The 22,646-nt window shown below is 40.0% G+C and overlaps 3 protein-coding genes across 3 annotated transcripts in view; 2 read left to right on the top strand and 1 right to left on the bottom strand.

Moving 5' to 3' along the window:
- The window catches only part of lpar6b (lysophosphatidic acid receptor 6b), a 12,747-nt gene extending 6,813 nt beyond the window's left edge, over nucleotides 1-5,934 (top strand). Inside the window, exon 2 of the mRNA XM_007563125.2 lies at nucleotides 4,059-5,934. Coding sequence (XP_007563187.1) covers nucleotides 4,414-5,466 — 1,053 coding nt within the window. The 5' untranslated portion in view covers nucleotides 4,059-4,413 and the 3' untranslated portion in view covers nucleotides 5,467-5,934. The remainder of the gene's footprint in view (nucleotides 1-4,058) is intronic.
- rb1 (retinoblastoma 1) overlaps nucleotides 1-22,646 on the bottom strand; it is a 23,687-nt gene extending 1,041 nt beyond the window's left edge. Inside the window, exons 1-24 of the mRNA XM_007563126.2 lie at nucleotides 22,391-22,646; nucleotides 21,877-21,997; nucleotides 21,584-21,687; nucleotides 20,582-20,716; nucleotides 20,469-20,507; nucleotides 20,090-20,139; nucleotides 19,742-19,852; nucleotides 19,401-19,546; nucleotides 19,241-19,318; nucleotides 18,120-18,229; nucleotides 17,953-18,030; nucleotides 16,684-16,771; nucleotides 16,178-16,294; nucleotides 16,046-16,102; nucleotides 15,915-15,946; nucleotides 13,787-13,863; nucleotides 13,462-13,667; nucleotides 2,151-2,266; nucleotides 1,739-1,896; nucleotides 1,237-1,382; nucleotides 1,038-1,142; nucleotides 823-936; nucleotides 578-726; nucleotides 456-486 (exon numbers count right to left, since the gene is read on the bottom strand). Coding sequence (XP_007563188.1) covers nucleotides 456-486; nucleotides 578-726; nucleotides 823-936; nucleotides 1,038-1,142; nucleotides 1,237-1,382; nucleotides 1,739-1,896; nucleotides 2,151-2,266; nucleotides 13,462-13,667; nucleotides 13,787-13,863; nucleotides 15,915-15,946; nucleotides 16,046-16,102; nucleotides 16,178-16,294; nucleotides 16,684-16,771; nucleotides 17,953-18,030; nucleotides 18,120-18,229; nucleotides 19,241-19,318; nucleotides 19,401-19,546; nucleotides 19,742-19,852; nucleotides 20,090-20,139; nucleotides 20,469-20,507; nucleotides 20,582-20,716; nucleotides 21,584-21,687; nucleotides 21,877-21,997; nucleotides 22,391-22,503 — 2,481 coding nt within the window. The 5' untranslated portion in view covers nucleotides 22,504-22,646. The remainder of the gene's footprint in view (nucleotides 1-455; nucleotides 487-577; nucleotides 727-822; nucleotides 937-1,037; nucleotides 1,143-1,236; nucleotides 1,383-1,738; nucleotides 1,897-2,150; nucleotides 2,267-13,461; nucleotides 13,668-13,786; nucleotides 13,864-15,914; nucleotides 15,947-16,045; nucleotides 16,103-16,177; nucleotides 16,295-16,683; nucleotides 16,772-17,952; nucleotides 18,031-18,119; nucleotides 18,230-19,240; nucleotides 19,319-19,400; nucleotides 19,547-19,741; nucleotides 19,853-20,089; nucleotides 20,140-20,468; nucleotides 20,508-20,581; nucleotides 20,717-21,583; nucleotides 21,688-21,876; nucleotides 21,998-22,390) is intronic.
- LOC103145695 (lysophosphatidic acid receptor 6) lies at nucleotides 10,548-12,658 on the top strand. The gene has a single exon (XM_007563254.2). The coding sequence runs from the start codon at nucleotides 11,315-11,317 to the stop codon at nucleotides 12,314-12,316; it is 1,002 nt and encodes a 333-aa protein (XP_007563316.1). The 5' UTR covers nucleotides 10,548-11,314; the 3' UTR covers nucleotides 12,317-12,658.

The following is a 22,646-nucleotide window of genomic DNA, read 5'->3' as shown; positions in this document are numbered from 1 at the left end:
GCACAATGCTTCCTGCGTACCTTAATATCATCTTAATGGAGCTGATAGAAAATAACTGGTGGTGTAATTTTTCTTTCACTGGTTTACAGTGAATATTACAGTGCCTTACAAAAGATACTTTGAAACTTTTCACATCTTATCACAAACTTTTGCGTTGACATTTTATCTTATAGGCCAACACAAAGTAGTACATCATTGTAAAGGAAAAGGACACAGTTTTTCAAACTTTTTTATTAATCTTCAAAGGGCGTCTTTCTTTAGGTTAAACCTTAAGAGTCAGTTCTTTGTAGAAAGGACTTCCACTGCTCTTACAGCACATCTACAAACTGTAATGTCTGCCCATTCTTTTCCCCAAAACACCTAAGGTTCAGTCAGATTTCATCAACTTGAAGCTAAATCTCCACCCGAGTATTTGCTTTTTGCAGCCTCTAAATCTGATAACTACTAGTACTCACTCCAAATGATTCACCGATGGACACCAACATTCTGCAAAGGCAAAATACAGAAATGCGTTAAAAGCGCTGTCTGTATTTAGAGTGGGTCATATTAAATTAACAGACAAAAGGGTAGGACTGACCTGGAGCGAGGAGTCATGATACCCGGGGACATGCGGGAGTTTCTCAGAGGGGAGATGTAGACGTTGTTGCTCCCAGGCACACGCAGAGGAGAGTTGGGTAACTTGTATGGGCTGCGAGGGATTTGAGGTATTGGAGAAAGGGGAGGCGGCTGCAAAAAGTGAAAGTAGTGACCTTTAATAAGCACCGACGTTTCTGAAATTACTTTTTATAAAAACTGCTGTAATTGTAACTTGCGACGCCTCACCCTGATGGACGCGTGTTGCAGGATATTCGTTTTCAACTTCTGCATGAACACTTGGTTGTAGAAGACAATGATGGAGTCGTAGTGGCCCTCGGCGATCAGCACGTTCTTGAAGGTCTGCAGAAGTCGGAGAAACGGTGGCGGGTTTAGTTTGTCGTAATTTGAACTTTAAACCGGTTTGCGTCAGCAGCGTGGAATGTTTTGTCAGGCTGCTTCACCTCCTGGTTGGTGTTAGTCATGTTCTTGTAGGCCGAGACGATGGACTTGAAGCGCAGGTCGACACTCTTCACTTTGCATATGGCGTACATGGCCGACATCATCAGCTGACAAAGAAAAAAAAAAAAAAACACAGAAGTTGGAGAAAGATGAAAGCACCTAGGAAAGCGAAATAATGGGAACTTCAGTTTGTTTTAGTACCTGGTCCAGGTGGCGGTCTCTCATCAGCTCATACTCGTGCTGCAGGGTGTACTGAAACAGGGTCCATATTATGGGCTCCAGCTCAGGGTGAGAGGACAGCAGATATGAGCAGAGAGTCTTTAGCCTTGTATAGGCCAGGCGGTACACTACAAATAAAAGTAAAATAAATAAATAAGAGATAGGAGAAAAGTGGGTGATAGGAGGCAATCAGTGTGTTAAATTAGCAGCTACAGTGTTTAACAAATAAACGATTTGTATTCAACTTTTTACATCAAGTCATAATACAACCAAAGAATTGAATGGGGTATCGCCTTTTAAAATTTTCTTTATAAAAAGATTTGAGATGAGCGTAAGTTCATATCTATTGATCAGTTTTAATGGCTGGATTCTGGAATCACCCCTTTCCTACATGAACTCAGGTGATATGTTAGCATTTGTCAAGGAGGCAGTACCACAGCCATCCCTATAAAAGAACGATCAGAACGACTGAAACGCATCTTACATTTTTTATAGAACAGACTGAGGGAGTTCGACTTTGGCTGCCTCGGAGCTTGGCAGGGCGCCTGGGAGGTGGACTGAGAAGCGGCGGGCTGCCGGGGAGGCGTGGTCGGGGAATCAGGAGGCAAGACCCGCGAGCCTGGGCGTGTTGGTGTGAGATATCTGCAACATGCAATACAGAGAGCAGAGGGAGGAGTCTGTCAAACTAGCAACACGGAGTCCAGGAACTTTCCACTTTAATGATAATCTAAACACTGATAAAGCTTCAACGCTATGTGGAGAGGAATCTCATTATGATTCATGGAATCGACCAACCCCTACAATGACGTTTGTGACTCATAGTGGTTTTGCAATAGCTGAAACGTTTTCTACGTTTCACAAGAAGTCAAAATCAGATGGGTAGCGTGACAACGTACAGGTCAGCGGCGGTGTGGCTGTGCTGCAGCGGCTGGCTGAAACTGGCTGGACTCTCCACCGGCTCCGCTGCTGCGCTCGCATGCTCCTGATTCAGAAGCTCAAACAGCGGAGAGCCCTGCAAAGACACAGACATTTACCTCAGACTTTGTGCATGTGCATCTTGTTCACTGCTCTCCACACTGATTAATGCATCTCACACCTGTTCATCTAAAGGAGAAAGTCAGTGCTGCTCTAAAATTTTCCTGCATGTGATCAAAGAATATTTACTCACCGTCTGTTAAAGCTCTGCTCTCTGTATAAGTGTTATGTAATGACCTGATAAATTGTTTGGGGAACAAAGCGCACCACAAGCAAAAGCTTTGTGTCTCCATGTACTTTGATAGAGTTCAAGATCTTCAAAGCAACCAAACCTTTAATGGGTGTTGTTGCTGGCAACAATACCTGTGATATGATGCTGGTATGATGCTGGACTACTGTTACGGAAAGAAATGGTAGTTTATTTAAATTAGTTGGTTTATTTGCCACAAAGTTCACAAATATTTTATAACTTAGGTAAGTTATATAAATATTTTATAACTAAAACTAGTCCCAAAACTAGGACATATCTAAAGTGTCCTAGTTTTGGGACTAGTTTTAGTCCCAAGCAATGATCTGAAGTGATTTTTAAGATTTTGGAGGAAGTCTTTCTTTGTCGTTCCACCAACTTTAGTTACATACCCCACAAGCATGATGCTACCATATTCACGTACTTTGATTTTTAATTAATTCACAAATACAAGTGTTACAAGTGGACTTACCTGAACAAAAAGCTACACTCAACCCTTCAGATTTGATGTAGCATGTATTTTTATTTGCACCTTAGTTCAATATCAGTCATCATGATAAGTTGGACAAAAACAAATTTCCCTTGCAAAATTTTTATTTAAAAAAAAAGCAACTCATAGATATCTATGAATAGAAAACAGGGTTTCCCTCAGGGTACTATCAGCCTGGCGGGCCACCAGGCTTTACTTGTGCCCCCGCCAGGCTTAGCATTGCTTATTTAAGTTTTTTTTTTAAACGTTTGCACTTTTTAAGACTTTATAGTTGGTGTTTAGGTATTAATCTTCCAATAACACATAATTATCAAGAAATATTTTCAAATTTCCTGGCACATTTTTTTAACTCAAATGCGACGAGCCGCTGGATGAATGAGTTTTCTGGGGAAAATCCTGAAAAACATCTGCTTCTCCTACCATGTTGACACAAGACACTCCCAACTGTGTGTGCATTGACACAGGTAAGTCCATGTCCACCCACGGCCGAGCTTTAACACTTGGTAATTTCATTAAGAACATTAGTTTAGTTAGAGAATTATGGTATTATTATTATGCACCACTACAGTATAAAACTAGAGCATCATAAAAATCATAAAAAGGAAGTCGAGGTTTAGCATGTGGTAACAGAAATAGCTCCAACCAGCACCGACATGCCACTGGTACATGTCACGCCTTGCTGACATCACTTAAATTTCAAAAGCACAGAGTGTTTTGTGGCTTCAGTAACATGAAGTGATGCATTTCTATACCATTACAGTCAAACTTTCAGCAGGCTGAGTAAGTAATTTGGTTAAAATGTCTTCAGACAACACATTTGTATACTTTCCTTCTGATAAAAAAAAAACTAAAGCACGACCTTATCTTTGTGATAACACAGACACAACTGATTGTGATGGATGCAAATGTTAAGTTTCCAAATGTGTCAGCGCTTATTAGCGTCATGCAAAACCCAGTATCAGAGGGTGGACTTTGGCTCCAGGTGAAGGCTCCTCCCCGCCCTAACTCAACCGTCCAACCAGTTCCTCCTGTGAGCTACATGTGTGCAGACAGCTGTGAGATTTTCTGATTTACAGTAAACCAAGAGCAGAGTGAACAATCGTCATGTGCCCTCAGGGCGGCTGGAGGAACAGACGGAAGAACACGAGAGGGGAAGAGCCACTCGACTGTTCAGAGCTGACGAGAAACATATGATTCTTCTTTCTAAAGGGATTAAACCAGTGTACTGAGAGAGACGGTGAAGAGGACACCAAACTTATTATTTTTTCTTTTTTTCCAAGTGGACAATTTCACAAAGAGAAAATAAAAGACTCTGGAAGACAAAAGAAGGTAATTTGCATAGCTGAAGCTTTTTCCTGCCTGTTGAACATATGATTAAGAGAAAAAATTAAGGGCAAAGACTGAATTATATTTTTGAAGATTTTAATCTGACAAGCAGGATCTAAACATGAACAACAGCAGCTGTGAGAAAAATGATGACTTCAAGTACCCTCTGTACAGCGTGGTCTTCAGCCTGGTGTTTGCAGTGGGACTTTTATTCAACATAATAGCTTCCTACATCTTTCTTTGTACACTGAAAGTACGGAATGAGACCACCACATACATGATGAACCTCGTGGTCTCGGACATCCTCTTCGTCCTAAGCCTGCCTTTTCGGATTGTGTACTTCATCAAACAAAACTGGGTGTTTGGCGACGTCCTCTGCAAGATCTCAGTTTCCCTGTTCTATACCAACATGTACGGCAGCATCCTCTTCCTCACCTGCATCAGCATGGACCGCTTTCTAGCCATTGTGCACCCATTCCAATCCCGGAGCATCCGCACAAAGAGGAATGCCAAGCTGGCCTGCTTAGGGGTGTGGGTAGTGGTTCTCTCTGGAAGTATACCCACTGGGCTACTCCTGGACACCACCTCAGATAAAAACACCAGTTCTAACGAGTCAAAGTTCTGCTTCGAAAACTACTCGAAAAAACAGTGGAAGGCTGAATTGTGGAAGGTGGTGGTTTTTATTGAGACCGTGGGTTTCATCCTACCACTGATGCTCAACATATTTTGCTCGGTGATGGTGTTACGGACACTGAAGAATCCTCAAACCATCAACCGCGGGGGGAGCCTCAACAAGGCGAAGATCTTGAGGATGGTCGTCGTGCATCTGCTCATATTCTGCTTCTGTTTCATTCCGTACAACGTTAATCTCATCTTCTACGCGATGGTGCGCACCAAAGTCTTACAGGGGTGCCATGCAGAGGATGTGGTCAGGACTATTTACCCCATAGCTCTCTGCATAGCAGTGACCAACTGCTGCTTCGATCCGGTGGTTTACTACTTCACTTCAGAGACAATTCAAAGCTCCTTCAAGCGAAAGTCGACAGCTTGGCACCACGGGACCAGACTATTTCACAAACTGCAAACAGACAGCTCACAGACCACTTCAAATACGACAATAAAGAGCCTCCCACCGAAGAGCAACAGATCCAAAATTTTGGAGTCATCCGTTTGATGACAGTTATACTGTCGATGTGAGCAGTGACCCAAGCAAGTAGGGTTGGTATTGGTAAAACTTGAATTGAAGCACAGTGACTTTGAAGTCCAAACAAATGTATTAATAAGGAGTTACTCTACACAGGATACACCAGACTTTAGACTCAGATTAAGGATGATGATTCCTAAGAGGCAATAAAACAGAAGAACACTGTGTTGCAACTTTTTATAACAGCCTACACCTGGGACATGGACCATTTTACATGCTCGAAATAATTGTTGCACATGTGATGTTGTGTCTGTAATTTTATTTATAAGAGCTGAACCAGAATTATTGTTCTTTTAAGATGCTGTAGTACGACATTTGTAGTCATTTGTGTATTCTGTAGCCACAATGTGCACCTTACACCATAGCATGCTTCGTAAAGAACTACAAATTGAGTAAATAAAACATTTTTTTTGTTTGTTTTTGTTTTTTAAGATTTGAGTTGAACTTGATTTTTTTTTAACTAAATAAGGTGGGGTAAAGTGAGCATATTTGTCTTACTGGTTAATACCACATCGTGTATCTAGGGTCCAAACATAATTCTAGTGAAAATCCCATACTTTTGCAGACCAACTGCAATTACAGAAGAGAATGATTAATTTATGGCAGCGATTTCTGTCATAGCCAGGCTTTATAATGCATTAATACATTCAGACAGTGGAACAAAAACATAAAATCAGGAAACATGTAGTCTTTTCATGCTTTTTTTTTTCTATACTCAGAAATAGCTGAAATTAAAATTCACATTCTGTCTGTGCAGTCAGAGTTTAGTCACAGCAGTGCTAATGATTCTGAAGGAACATTTCAGGCGTGGCCTTGGGCTGAAGCCTTTACAAACAATGTGAACGTGATTAAATTGTACCTGCCCAATTACACTTCCAGGTGGCCATATAGAAAGGAGCATGCAGAAACTAAATTCTAAATAAGTCACAAGAAAATGTTCTTAGCTTGCATTTAATTCAGCGTGAAAATGACTGAATGTGGTGTGAAGTGATTTGGGCCGCCTGCCAATGAAACCATGGCTCTTTGCAAACAGAGTAGTGTGGAGCTTGTGAAATATTTGCTCCACCTTGTAAAAGCTGTGCACAGCAAGACGGAGCATTGCTGCATTTTTTGTGGAACGGCTTGGCCTGAGGGTCTATGCTAACAAGAATAGACTCGACTTCTCCAGTGACAGAGAAACCAAAGCATGCGAGCAAAAGCATAGCTTTTGAGGTGAAAACGTTCACAAAGCACGGTGAAGGAGGAAGCAGCTGAGCCACAAGCAATGAGCATGAAATATGGGTTTCAATGAAATCCATGGGTGAAATATAAATAAAAACTGGGTTAAGGTTAAAGTCTGCTGGTAGAATGAACCTGTTGACATACAATTATTTGTTTACAGATTCGTGTTGTCTTCTTAACAGCTTTTTTTTTTCTTAAATCAAACAACTTTTAAAATTGAATGAAATAAACTTGAGTAAATACAAAAAATTAAACCTAATTACAGTTGTGCCACAACTGCCAACAAGCATTTTTGATGACCAGCAATGATCACTGTTGACCCACTCTGTTTTTGCATAGTTTCTTGAATTTAGCTGCAAATTATGGTTTTGAATAAGAACAGCTTGTTTAAGGTTTTGCCACAGTGTCTCAATCAGATTCAAGTCCAGACTTTGACTAGGACTCTCTAAAACATTCATTATGACTTGCTTGTGTACTTTGCACCATTATCCTGTGGTGTAACCAGAGTGTGGACTGCATGGTGACACAGTTGGTAGCACTGCTGCCCAGCAGCAATCAGGTTAAAATCTCAGGCAGGGGTCTTTTCTGCAAAGAGTTTGCATGTCTAGCAGACTGACAGAATCCATGCAATTGGCTGCACTGTGTAAACACTAGTAGTGCCTTGCCCAAGGACACCACAACAGACCGACAGAGCAAGGGTCCAACCTGGCAACCCACTGTCATGGGAGGAACTCCTACCACTTGAGCTACTACCGCCAGATAACCCAAGATCATAAACTGATGGTTAGGCCTGTTGCAATGAGCAATAAATCAATTAATCAAATGATACATTAAAAATAGCTCAATATTTTCCATTAGTATGGTTTATCATTTTTCTCTCTTTTTTGACTTCTACCAAAGACTGGATAACAAAGGTCTCCAGTCTTTGTGCACTGGTTTAAACTAGGACAGTTTTGTTTACAGAACCTTCGTAATTCCTTTTGTTTGCCGTTTTATTTGTTTATTTTGGATATTTTGAATGTCTTCCAGGTACAGTGTTAAATCTGCATTAGAATTTAAAGTTTCTTGATTTTTGAGAATGTGTTCTTCTTGCATTACTTGAAAATTGGTCTCGAGACAACATTATCATTTATCGTCATAACTTGTGGGACGCGACGTCTTCTAGAGAGCACCACACATGGTTTCGTCAATTACAACACCTTATACTCAGGTCCTGAACCGGTAGAGCGGCCCCAGTCCATCATTTTATTTATTTTTTTATTTTTTTACCTGGGATTACTCCCACTGAGGTCTTCCTGACCAAGTCTCTCTCTAATGATTAGACACTGTAATCAACACTGACCGTAACTGAGACAACGGAAGTCACAAACTATAAACTATAAGGGGTAAGATGGGCTTGTATAACATAAGTACTGTACCGATTATGATACAATCTGCAGCTGCTGCCGGGGGGCTGCTGTGTACACAGAGCAGATGCGCCGCATGGTTTTCCTGTCCGTCTCATCTGATAAATGTTCGTCACCAAAACGCCCAGTTGATAACATGTTGAGAATGGTGCACAACAACCTTGCTTGTGTTTGAAGTGAACTAAGAGCATTTGAAAATCCTGCCAGAGGACAGACAGTGAAAGAGTTTAGCTTTGTGCCTTGGATATTGTTTAGTAAATGATGGAAGCCTCGGTCCTGTAATCTCCTGCTTTAACACACACAACGCCGGATCGTTTGCATAATGTGAAAGTACAAGGTTAATCTGTAACGCACATTTATTGTGGAACAATGGTTTGAAATGTTTTTGTTTTGTTTCTTCTCTTTTCTTGATTTTTTTGGGGGGATCCAGACATGATATTCTGCTTTTGAGATTTTTTTTTTTGCCCATCATGTTGCCAGAAAGGTTCTACTTCAATGACCAAATATTTCTACAAACAGGAAGTAATCTTTTACTTTTACTTCCTTGTTAACTTTAATTACTTAAGGTAGGCGATTACTTTTTTCTGTTTGGGCTTTCCCACAAAAAAAAAAAATGGTATCATTGTATTTACTTCTTTACACGGTAAATACAACATGTTAGATCCTCAAACAAATTGAAAATTTGTAAGAATACTGCATTTGAAATAAAGGAAATACTTTGCCAAGCAAAATTATATCATAAATATTAGTGCGAAATCCTTTGGGTAAACAGAAACACAAAAGTTCTGATTGACGGCTTCATGATCTGGATCAAATGGTATAAAGAAAAGCTGACAGAGAATCTACCCCATCATTGGCTTATAAGGATGTATAATAGCAGCAACTTCCTGTTACTCATTTATCAAATAGACAGAAATATGGTTGATAAGAACCCTTAATCATTTCTAAAGGCTTTTTTTAAAAAAAAAAAGAGCTGTAAATATAACTGCATCCATGAGTTAATAAAGCAAATTAGCTTTAACAAAAGGCTAATGACTTTACAGTTTAGTAAGAAAGCTACCTTATCAGACAAATAACCTGTTGATCAGGATATTTAAAGCTTTCTAAATGACAAATATTTAAACCGAGCAGTGGAAATGTTGAAGTGTGCAGGGATGGAGGGTGGGAGCAGAGCAGGACCAAGAGGAGAGAGAAAGGTAGAGATCCTTGTCTGTAGCGCAGATCAGTAGGATGCAGGTGAAGCAGGATGGAGGAATAGGTGCCCATTTCCAGCTCGCTATTTATCACAATGCCGGCCAAAATATCGGTGAGTTCTACTGATTTACCCATTTTAACGCAGCTCCGGCAGCTCTGCCTTTGCAAAAAACATAGAACAATGTGTACAATATATATTTTATATGTTTTCTACATTATTTAAATCAGATGGTGGCAAAAATTGGATATGAAGTTTCTGCATCTCAATATGAACTTGATCAAATATATGAAAACTGACACATTTTGCAAATCTTGTTTCATTTCAGGTTCCCTGTAGGATAATTTTACTAATTATTCATAGGCACGTTATAAGAATAATAACATCTTAAAAAGATTAGTAGTAGAAAAATGCTTGTAATCAATTAGAGGCTTTGTTATTAATTATTTGCATTTCTATGGAACAGCAGCATTTGACAGGATAAACAAATTTCACTGAGATTTTGGGTTGTGGTCATTTAAAACAGGTTCTACTGTGATCTCGTGGAAATTTGAAAACTGTGGTTTTGTTTTCAGGCAAAATGTCCTGGGGGGAAAATAAACCACAAGTTTGGGATGTCATACATATTGATGCTTTGCTGTTCATATTTATATAATCCCGTCACTAAATCCCTGAATACTTCTCCCCACCACCGGTAAAACATACAAGGGAAAAGGTTTGTTACGCAACACCTAGATCATCCTGCACCGCATCCACTTCACTCAAACATCTAAGTTTTCCTCATTTAAGCATTAATACTATGAGTTAATACTTCACAGTGGAATAAATGCAGAATTTTCTTTTAATACGAGTGTTTTTGTAATTAATTAATCCAAATAAGTGCGTTAAAGTCCCAAATAAAGATTGTTGCATGTATTTACACAACACCTTTAAAATCCTGAAGTGCTTTTACAGTCAAGATGTTTAATTAATACAATGAAAAGCTGAGCAATCAAATACCTTACTATACACAACAATGATGATGATGAATTATTTAAAATAAAAGAATGCTGCTAAAATAGCTTTGAACCTACAATGTTAGAGAAAAACGACTTCTCGACCGCATTAACCCCTTTCTGCTTTGGGCTTACAGAAAACAAAAACCACATAAGTAGATCATGTAGCTATTAAGAGAAAAAATGAATCCATTATATCATATATATCATCTGAAAATGTTTTATTGAAGAAGTGTTTCTGTCTGTTTTGGCAGTAAAACAATTCAGCTGTAGTTTCTTAATAATAACCTTACCACCTCTTCACTTTCTGAACGTTTTATACTGAATAAAAGTGCCACTAAATAAAATACAGCCTTGGAGCATCCGAATGCAAGGCACCTAAATAAATAAAAATAAATACTTACTCACTGGCCAAGCAGTTCTTAACCAAATTGTCTACAGTAATATCACGATGATGATAAACTTGCACTGTGTCGTGCATCCTCAGCATAAGCCATCACGAGCTGTGGTTTAAGTGGTTTTGACAGAAAAGAGAAGCTGATCAACTGTGTAAATAATAAAAAATGTCTCATAACACAGAGTAAACATTAATAAAAAGTGGTTACAGTCAAAGTCTACCATAACACTGTCAGAAAAATCCTTAACGACATGTTTGCTTACGTGCCAGCATCCAAAATTAAACCGTCTGACCATCTCAATCAAGCATAAACTTTACGAGTTATTTAATGTGTCAATAGTGATCCAACAGAGAAGTGCTGCTTTCTCAATGTAATGAAATCAATGTTTACATGTTTTATAAGGAAAAGCCGGCATTAAAACTTCATTGGCTGGATGCATTTGACCATGCCAGTTACAGGACTATTTAAGAGTCACTTCAGCTAAATGACCTTCATAAAAACCCTGTTTTAATCTGTCCCATCTTGTGACAGGCGTAATATCTCCAGCAGAAGCAACGCGGAACGCTCCCCTCTGGACATGCGAGCGACTTAGAAAACGTTTGAGACATGGAGCTGTGGAACGCAACAGATCTGGAGGGAAAACCAAGCTGGCCTTCGTCTAACTGCACTGTGGATACGAGCTACCGCTTCACCTTCTATCAGGTGTCCTACAGCGTCATCTTCCTGCTGGGACTGGCCACCAACAGCCTGGCTCTGCGCAGACTCTGCACGTCCTCTTGCTCCGTGAGCAGCACGGCCGTCTACATGGCCAGCCTGTCCTTCGCCGACATGTTCTTTGTGATCTCTCTGCCCATGAGGATCTACTACTACCACCAAAAGGCTCGAGCTTGGTCGAGGACTGAGAACCTGACCAGCTGGATTCCTGGAGCGGCTTTCTGCCAGGTCACCTTCATCCTCAAATACATCAGCTTGTACGGCGGGATCTTCTTCCTCGTGTGCATCGCGGTGGACCGATACTTTGCCGTCGTGCACCCTCTGTCGCCGAACCTCCGCAGGCAGCGTGTTGCGCGGATTGTGAGCGGGGGGATATGGTGTGTGGTGCTGGGACTCAGCGTGAGTCTGCCACTGTTGCGTTTGGCAGCTTCTCACCAAAACCGGCCGTGTCTGCTCGACCCGTCCTCCCTGCGCCACAGAACTTTCATTCTGGTCTCTCTGAGTTTAGTTTTGGGGTCGTTTCTGCTGCCCACTCTGATTCTCCTCTACAGCTACTGCAGAGTGCTGAGCGTGCTCCGCAAGTCGAGGCATCGCTGCCGCAGCCAGAGCCGCAATCGTCGGCAGACCCTTAAAATTATTTACTGGGTTTTGGGCGTCTACTTGCTGTGCTTCCTGCCCTATCATGTCAATCTGCTGGGCTACACCCTGACACACATGAAGCTGCTGCCACACTGTGGCCTGGCCAAGCTGACCAAGACTGTGCACCCAGTGGTGCTCTCACTGGCCAGCTTTAACTGCTGCCTCAATCCACTCATCTATTATTTCTCCAGCAGCCTGGTGCACAGGGAAACTTCGGGAGGTGGAGGCAGTAGCATTCAATGCCAAGGAGGATAACACCAATGATTGCAGCGTATTTGAAACGTTTTAATGCTAAACACAACTGATTTTTGGTGAGTAAAGTGAACTCAAAGTTGCCTTTTTTCTGTATTAGTAAGAGGAAACATAAAAGCTTTAGGAAACTGCTTAAAATGTTTTGTCTCATCTGTTAATTCAGGATGGTCAGAGGAACCAAACTTTATTTTTTCTATAATGTTAAAGAGCGAGTATGTGGTTCATTCAGGCTGCAAAACAGAGAGCGAGAGCAAGACTTACAGCAAATACTTTAGCTGTAAAGCTCTGTTGCATTGTTTTCAGCTGTTAAACTAATTTGTAAATATAGGCAGCTTTAAAAAAAAAAAAAAAAAAACACAAGTGGATTTATAAATGCTGAACAACAACTTCTAACCAGTAAAAATACCAGTAAAGAGATAATAAAATAATTATTAAAACTAAATAAAAGAACTTCTCTCCGATTAGTGAAGGAGTACATTTGAGTAAAGCGATTTATTACATAACAGGGTTTCCCCCAGAAAACTTGCTAAGCGCTGCGGTGTGGGCAGCCATTCAGCCGCCTACTGTGTGTTTTTGAGTTAAATTTCTATTTAAAAGTCAAAACAGGAAATTTAAAAATACAACTAGTTAATTATGTGTTATTGGAAGACATCATTAGCAAAACCTAAACACCAAAAGACAAACATAAAAAATGCAACAACATTTTTTGCACTTCAGTTCTTTCATTCTAATCAAAGTGTCTAAAATATTTTTAGACTTTATGCGCAACTTGTCTCTTTGTTTGCTGAAGTTGTTAGCATGAAGACCAGGGGTGAGAGAGTTTCTGTGGCCCACCAGGCACTGGTGGGAAGCCCTGCATAAACACACTGCACTACATTTCTCAGGTGTCCAGCAGAGGACCGGGCCTCAGCTGGATGCTACTGTCAGAACAGCTGCAGCTGTCTGGACTCACAATGTCTCAATTGCATTCAAAGCCGACAGTATTTCTCTGAAATAGTAAATTAACTCAAATACGGCAGTATAAAATGTTGAATTTGCACTTTGTAACATGATACTCTGTTAGGCTACTGTTTTTCTTCTGCTCACCGACTAATAAACACCGTGTAATCACACCTCCAGCTCGTGTGTTCTGTGGTGGTGAGACTCACCGTCCGCCACGCGATCCTCTCCATGATGAGGTTCTCGCAGGTCTCCAGATGTTTGATGATGTCTTTGCTCAGCGTCGGCTCAGCCTTGATGAAGCTCTCGATCACTTTGTAGAAGTCAAAGGCGGAGAGGTTGAGGACGTTCAGGATCCAGGGGAAGCACAAGTTCGTTCCAGTTTGGTCGCTTCCTCCGTTCTTGAAACTGCTCTCTGGTCACAGAAACGAGCAGAAGTTAAAGACAAGCAACAGTTTATTTGTCTCCTGCAGTGAAGGGTGTAACTTAAAATATGACTGAACTGAAACAAAGTAGGAGATTATAGGGGAGCACCTTCATATGTTGCCATGACGACCTCCAAAGAACAGGCCAGGAGTGATGTGTGAAATGTGGAGTCATTGAGGAGTTTACTAGAAAGCAGACGACAGGATTTGGTTCAATTAAAAGACGGATAATGCAAATACAAGAACATACCAGAAACAGAAATCATTTGGTTTGGTATTTATTTACTTCTGGCCTCAAGGTTACAGAAACCAACAACATATTCCACATGATCAACTTTCTTATAAGAGTCCAGGCCAGAAAGGAAAAACAGACAAAGGTGGAGTTACTTCAGATTCATCAGAATAACTTCTGATGAAAATGGGAACAAAGTCTTACGACACAAATTAAAATCCATACTTCTCTAGAGTCTGTAGAGACCTTGTTTTCATTAGCAGATGTGACCACTTCTACAAACCAAAGAGCTATGGAAATTTGCTAGTCTGGAGAATACAGATGAGTATTAACCCAATGTCAGGAAGATGAGACAACCTCACTGAGGTCAGAGAAGCAGTTATTGCCAGACATCAAGGGTTAGAAGTCCATTTTTAAACAAGCCGACCAAAATATTATTCACGAGAGGAGAGTTTTTAAGGCACCAGATAAGAACATCCTGACAAATTCACTACACTGTCAGCACAGCACAGTTTGTTTTGCCAAACTTTAAATGCTTAAAGTCATATGTTAAGAATCAAACAGGGAGAAGTTATGGGTCATTTTCTGTGGTAGCCAGGAGAAAGCCCCTATTCTACAAAAAGAATCGTACATTTGCAAAATGCAAGACTAAATCCTTTGAACAGATAAGACCAAACTAGAGACATCTGATTATAAACATAGTGGTGCCGAGGTGAGATTTGGGGTTGTTTTAAGAAACAGTACTGAGTGTGAACCAAAAGATAAGATGGTCAACAGGGCAAAGGTTCAAAACACAGCAGCAACTCTGGATGGATTGGTTGATAGATGGACATAATGGTTTGATTTAATAGGTTTTTAATAATGAAAAAAAATTGAGCAATGACCCAGTCAAAGACCAAAGGTTAAGAGTAATAAAATGCTGTGATGAGACCGAGAACGCTCAGAAACCTCAAAATGCCGGAACACGTTTCTATAGATGAGCAAGATAAAATTACAGCCCACCGATATAAAAGACCACAAAGTTTCATAATAATAAGTAGTTTGATTCACCACAGTTACTTCCACAAGCCGTCGAATCAACCATTTTACTTAGTTTTGCTTTTCCATTTTGACTTTATTGGTTATGTTGAAATTATTTTCTAATCTAATCAAGACCAGGAGTCTCATTTATAAAGCTGGAGCAGGCACAAAACGGGGCCTGAAACTGGCATGTGTCGCTTTCTACTTAAAGGTTGTGAACTATAAAAAAAAAAAAAACTTGACGGGAGAATGTGAGCTCTCCCACGCCAACTCTGACCCGGACGTTCGCTCGTTGTGGAAACTGAGGAAACCGGCGACACGGATGGTGAGGAATTGAAGCCTCGCTGCATCACGATTCGTCTCAGACATTTAGTTTCACTCCATATCAAACTTTAATCAGCTTTGTTGTCAGCATTCAACACAATACTGTATTTTATGCTTCTGCTGGTGAGCCACAGCTATACAAATTCAAACTATGTGGCCCTAATGTACTTAAGGTGTATATAGAGATTTCTGCTTCTGTGAAATTGTGTTTCTATCTTTTTCTCTGTGGTTGCCATTGGTGACCACGAAATGACGAACAGCAATCTTAAAAACGCCACAGCCTTCATGACGTACTTTGCGTTGGCCATTTATGGTTGAACGTGGGTGTGCAGAGGACAAAACATGAGGCGGTCGGAAAGTGGTAAGAAAACGTTGAAGTGCAGAAATGACTATTAGAGGGGAAATTTCTTTCTGATGTTTGTGTGAATAGTTTTTTTAAATATATTTTTTTTCTTTTTGGCATACGTACTCTTTTAGTACAGATCCTGCACAGTGTTTTGCAAATGGGACACCAAACTATTTTAATATGTTCTAGATTTGAACAAAGTTATACTTTCTTTTTCCTACTGCACAAGTTATGCATCTATTATTAAGAATTCAGAGTTAATGGCAACGAGAGTAAATTTTTTATACTGCACTGCAGAAAGAACTTTATAAATACCTGAAATTTTGCACAGAGAGACGCTTCTCTTCCTAGAACATAAAACATAACAAATGATTACAACGAGTTCAGCCATTTTGATACATGTTAACACGGAAAATTTCCAAGCACAAAGAAACAAGTTACTATACCGATTTCAGCATAGCCTCCATTACTTTGTAGTATAATCTGACGCCAAGGGCAAATCTCTGAAAGACAAAGAGAACTTTTAGCAAGAGATAAGATCAGGTCAGGACAGGATGTGGTGCTTTTAAGCTTCATACCTGCCTGCCGTACACGACACAGTGAGGCCCCACCGCCTCGCCAAACTTCTGGCTAAACGCCTGACCAAGTGTCTCTAAACGTTTCTGTACATCCTGCGTCGGGTCCACAGTGCAATTCTGATCATAGCAAATAGGACACACAGAAACATCTTAAATTAATCAAACTAGAAGAACTCAAGTTTAATAACAGGCTAACCCTTTCATGCATAGTGGTCACTATAGTATGGCCGACAGACAAAAAAGCACGCCGACCGACCCGGTCCCTCCTTCTCCAGTAAAAAGAAATATTGTGACATCAGATAACCCCTGATGAACAATACTACTGATGCATTTTCAAAAAACAACTTTGTATTTGGAGAAAATTACAATTGATCACCAAAATAAATTTTTTTTCCCCCCAAATTTTTTTCTACATTTTTTTAATGCCTTAAGAAAATAAATAAATTTAAAAAATGGGAAAAAATCCTGACACAAAGGATCATAATTCATGCATGAAAGAGACTCACTTTGAAATATGTGGCCAGTGTAGTAGAAGGTTGATCCCCGTTGGAGGGAAGGTCTCCTCTGAGCATCCGAATAGATGTCATGGCAGCTCTGAGGAGAAAACAGAATGTAATGTGGTGACTGGATTAACCCAGAAGGAAAAATTATTTAATAATGACTGTCATGACAAAGTTTTTTTAATACAAGATTGTTTCCCCGTATTATGATGAAACTTTATTAACTCCCTAAGGCACTGCTGAGAATAAGTAATTCTGTTTTTCTTCCATCTCTTTTAGCTTGTGGCTAAGCTAAAGCTAAAGGAAATGACATGTTAGGAAATGCAAATGAGAGCGAGAGTTAAAGGATATGACGTGCTAGGGAACGCCCTCTTTAGGGCGTAGTTTAGATAGAGGCTAACAAAAGGAATTTTTGTTTGATGCCATTTTGTCCTGCTAACTCCAAAGGCACCATGAGAAAAGGACCAGCTGTATTTTGGTATTAATACATGGAATTCATGAATTCAACTCACTGACTCTTTTTCAACCTCATACATGAAGAACTTAGCATGGAGAATGGATAAATTCTCCACGGCACCAACCAGGTGAACGACATCCAACTACCCACTGTGATGGAGACCAGGGGTTCCATCCCCAATAAATGATGATTGATGTTACATTATGTTGAATTTATTTACAGACCAAATGTGTTTTGTTTCAGTTCTTTATTTCAGTTGCATTGTGACATTTGGTTGAACAAGCTTTATGGGTAGAGAGACTGGCCATCTGTCCTGTTCAGGGAGAATGTGGGGGAGAATATCGGCTCTGATTTAGATTGGTTTAATTTGAGTTTGCTAATCGTTTGAGTCCTTACCTTTCTGGGTGTGTCTCCTCAGCAGGGTGGAGCAGCAAAGGGAGACAAGAGCTCCAGGTGCTGTTAAAAAGCTCCTAGAGCATACCACTTTCAGTTAGGAGGGGTAATACTCTGAGGAATTATATTAAGTTAAATTTATTCTTCGCTTGACCTTAGTTAGTTCTAATGATTTGCATGCATGTGAATATGTGGTGGCACCATTTATTGTTTTGATGTTAGGTTTGTGTAAGCAGTGTTTGTTGTTTGTTCTGTTTTGATCACCCCTTTACTTGGCATAAGTGGTCAACTTCCCTCAGGTATAAATGCCAGCTTCTCGCTCTCACTGTGAAAATGGGGGTCAGTGTAACTGTGACCTTGACTTCTTTCCTTGCCTCCTTCCTGAACGCAGAGGAAGGAAGGAGGCCGGTCAAAGTGACGCTCACCTGATCGGAGTCTGAGGAGGGATCGTCGGCCCGTCTTCCTCCGGCTGGTTCTTCTTTGGAGTTCTCTCCACCTGTGATCTGAACAAAGAATATCGCATCTGTTTTTCCTTCTCTCTTTTCGCTAAAGCACAACCGCAGCCACTAAAGGAGAGAAGCTTGGAACTTACATCTCGATTTTAGGAGGAAGAACGCTCTCATCCCCGTCGAAAAACAGACGTCCATCGATGTCTCTGCTCTTGAGGTAGTGCTCTTCATACTGCTGGTTGACATCATTCACCTGAGGAGAAGATTGCACCACAGGTGGACATGATGTTTGTGAAAGGAGCTTTTATGGAGAAAGACAAAATCCAAACGCAGACTTGGGCATTCCTGTTTATTAAACCTCGCAAAATACCGTAAATAATTTGAAAGCTTCTTCCTTAACCTGTTCTCATTGCTCAGAGTGAACAAGAAAAATAATAATTCTTGAATTTTTATTATGATTGATTTCTGTATAGGTTAATGAGCCTGTTTGGACAGAGTTCTTTCAGCTGGACTATTTTGGTCCATGGGGTAAAAAAAAAAATTAACAGAGTTGCACTCACAATGGAAAAACCCAGCCTAACGTTGTCGCTTTGTGTATCATAACAGGTAAAGAGAAAAATGTATTATCAGTAAGGCATTTGAGCTTACAGTGGAAAATCATGAATAAATAATATTGAAAGGATGATGTACATTTGTATTCAGCCCTCTTTGATACCTTTCAATAAATAATGAATACTTTAACAAGCCATTGCATTTTGTTTCTCTCTGTTCAGATTTCAGATGCAAAACTAGTACAGAAAATAATTCTGTAGAAAAAGCTCCAAACTTTCACCTGCTGCCCCTGAAAGAAAGCAAAATATGTGCCTATATACCCTTGAATCTTACCAAGAGCTTCATGTTTTCAAGCTGTTTATTCAGGCCAATACATGATAGCATAAATAAGGTTGGACAAACATTCACACATATACCACTAAGGTCTATAATGTTGACCATCTGGCCTTTACTGGGGCAATATCTCCCGTATCGTTCTTCACAGAAGTGTGTCAGTGTCGGTAAACAGAAACCTCCTGCCTCAACACTTTCGTTTCTGCCTCTGCAATAAAAGACCCGGACGTCCTTTTAGTGACTCTAAGTGCGAACAAATACTTAAGGATGAGAACGAACAGATGCCATCGGCTGCAGCAGAGATGATGGAAACTGTGAGTGCTGTGGGGATAGAGTAAAACTAAACAGTACAGCAGGTGTTCTGGGAACAGGCACTCACCTGAGGAAAGTCGGTGGATCTCGAAAGATCCATCGAGTCCAGAAAAGCCAAGAAGCTGGTCTGGTACACGTTCTTCACCTGCAAACAAAGAGGACAGCTGAGCAAAAGTCAAATGTTCTCATATGACAACATGCTCAAACAAGGAAGAGAATTGTGAAACCTCTTCGAAATTGCATTCGTTGTCTTTGCACAAGGTTTCAAGAAGCTGCACATCAACCTCTGGTTCTGAAGGTCTGGACTTGGCTTTGCTCTGACTGCGGCGAGATGTTCGTGTCGGTGGGCTCAGGACCTTGCTAATGGCCGATTCTGCCAAACAAAAGAAAAAAAATAAATATCCAGTACTTAAAGATGTTAAATTACTAAAGAGATGGTTATCATTTAAGCACATAACCTTAAATAGTGATTTTTTTTTTAAAAGTTATAATTGTTTGCTTTCCTATTGAAAAGGTGACTCAAATATCTAAATCGAAGAAATCTGAATGAAACGTTGCCGAGGCTTACGATATAAAGGCTGTAACTGGTCTGAAGAGCAGCGCTTGATAAACAGCTCCAGTGTACAAAGCAGCAACTGGAAGGATATGACCAGGTCATCCTCCATCTGCAAAGCTCTTCCTGCAAACAGCCGAGGAGAAACGCATGAGAAGCTCCGTCACCAAAACACCCAAACTGATCAAAACAAGGCGGCATTTGCCGTGACAATCTTGATGTTTGAATTAAACCGAGAGCTACAGCAGAGCACAGAGCGGGAAGTCATGAAAAAATAAAAAAAAACATTGGATGGCTTAACTTGAAAATGATTCTACTGATCTTGTTTTATTTTTTTTGACTTCCTAAAAGAAATAAAACTACCTTTTGCCAAAAGAAACATTGTCCAGCAGGTCCGCATGGTCTCTCTCTCCCTTGAAAGAGAGACAAGAAAGGATGAACAGTCTTTTTTTTTAATCCAATCCTTAAAGAAGACTGTAAAAAGTTAGAAGAATTACAGCAGTATGTATTCAAACTTTTTTTGGAATTTTATTTTATCATTACACCTTTAATTGTGTGGTATGCCAATTTACACAGATGCCCCTAAATAGAAATGTATGCCACACTTTTCAGATTTTATTAGAAAATTTGACTGAAGCTTGTCCTCGCACTACGACAAAGTGGAAAAACATTTAGAGGACTGAATACTTTTTCATAGAGCTGTGCCGCCAATGATGGTCGACAACTGTTAAACCCAACTTACTTGCCATCCGATGTCAGAACAAAGATATTCTTGCACGTTCTGAAACAAAAACGGATTCAGCATTCAGCTACATTCGCGTTACATTTCTACTCTCCGTTGTTGTGCTCACTCACTTCTCAAATCTTTGGTAAAGAGCCAGCATTACGTCGTACTTCTTCTCCAGTCGCGTCAGCGCCGAGTTGACCTTCATGCTTATTGTATCCAGGTTAACATCCAGTTGTCTCACCAGAGCCAAAAACTGCTTCAAACTATAACAAAACAGAAACATAAGATTGGGAACGGATTTCCTACTAAAGACTACAAAGGTTTTTATGGTGAATCCAGCGTATATAAACATTTGTGCAGTACAATCAACAATCTTCTTGAATTATGCATTTTAAGAAACTTTACTAGTAAATGAGGATCTAAGTTTTCACAGAGAAAATCCCTTTAGAGGAGCAGTTAGCTGTTTTGCTAACTGGAAGTAACAAAAAAAAAAAACAAACAAAAAAACACTGCATGTAGTGAAGCACACCAACATTTATTGCCAATACATTAAAGGGGGTGTCATGTAAAATTACTTTTTTCACTTTTACTACTTACTACTTCTCAGTTTAACGCTAATAAGAATGTTTGGAAAGGGCGTAATGGAGAAAGGCATTGTTGTGATGAAGGCAGTGTCAGAAAAAGCAGGAGCTTCTTAAAGAGACAGAGGCCAATTTCAAGGTGTCAAATTATAACATCAAATTTATTTCAAGTTATGTGAGATATTGGTACAACATATGAAGGTATTTAATAGAGCTATAAAATTGCACCATGTGTCAGGAAAATTCATAATTCGCCCCTTTAAAGAAGGAAAAATCACTGGGCGGCTCCAACGTTTTCCTTCATTGGGAAGTGATTTTTTGATAATTTCACTACAACCCGTCTTCTTTATCTTATGTCATGTTAGATGTACCGTCTTCTTAACTTCCTGCTTTTTTCAGACAAACTCTACATCCTGTTTAGTTTATTTCCACTGCCAACTTTATATTAATTTGAGGTGTTATGGACAACACGTGGCAGTGTATTTTGATGAATAGAAACGAGTGTCTCTGGATGCAGACAGGAATACTAATAAATCTTCTAGCACTTACTTCAGACTGATAGCTTTCAAAACTTGAGTTACAGTAAAGCTACCAACATCCATGTCTGTTACGATCACAAACAGACAAGCTCCCCAAAGTCTTTGCTGACTGCCCTAAATGAGAAAAAAAACATATTCAGAACAGTGAAAGAAAATGGAAACTTTCCAGTCATTTTATAAAGGATAAAGTAAAATTACTTTTATATTATTAGCATTATCAAGGTTTATAGAGCTCCTCAGGTTTTGTGGTACTTTTTAAGCTAAACATGTGCAGAAACAGCTGTGTATGTAACAAATACATACAGGGACTTTATCCATGGATTCCAGAACAGATTCCCACAGGGTCCAGGCTCGGTCACACACCAGGTCTGAAACATGAAGGCTCTTACACAGACTCACAAACTCAGCGTGCTTTTCTCTGTGTCTAAAGGTGAAGAATAAGAAGAGCAAAACATTCAGGTCATTTGACAGCAGTAGCATCCCAGAGAATCAGCGCTACATAGTCCAAACACAGGTCATTTTCCTGCTTTATGACAGTGTTATAATTCATGCTACTTCCAAGCTAATATCCTGAGGAAATGTTTGTTTTATATTAAAGGCTGTAAACTCACTGGTGTTATCCTAAAAGCAGGCCTTACTGTTGAAATTAGCTAAACAGCTGGCCTGATAGATCGTTAGTCAAGCTAACAAGAATGGGTTGAATAATATGACATATTGGCTAATAAATTAAACACAGGGCTACGTGTTTATAAAGAAACCGAACAGCTTGGTGATGAAATGCTGCCTTCTCTTTTATTTTCCGAATTACTTGTCTTACTTTTTCTCAGATAACTCTGGGCTATCCTGCTTGTCTGGAGAAGAAGCGCTGTCAGCGCTGGGCTTCGGCTCCTTGTTTTGTGTCATCCCAGAGTGGCGTTTTTTAGGCGGCATTCTTACAGCCTCTGCTTTACAAAAGAGCAAATTAAATAAACAAAACACAGACAGGTGGTTTTGTAGACCGCAGCTAACGTCGGGTAAATTTAAAACCCAGCGAGCAAGTTCGCGTCACAACAATACGCCAAACTGTGCCTTAT

The sequence above is a fragment of the Poecilia formosa genome, unplaced genomic scaffold (genome assembly GCF_000485575.1).
Source record: "Poecilia formosa unplaced genomic scaffold, Poecilia_formosa-5.1.2 Scaffold145, whole genome shotgun sequence".
Taxonomy (NCBI): domain Eukaryota; kingdom Metazoa; phylum Chordata; class Actinopteri; order Cyprinodontiformes; family Poeciliidae; genus Poecilia; species Poecilia formosa.
Note: the sequence above shows the minus strand (reverse complement) of the source record. Positions and strands in the feature narration are given on the sequence as shown.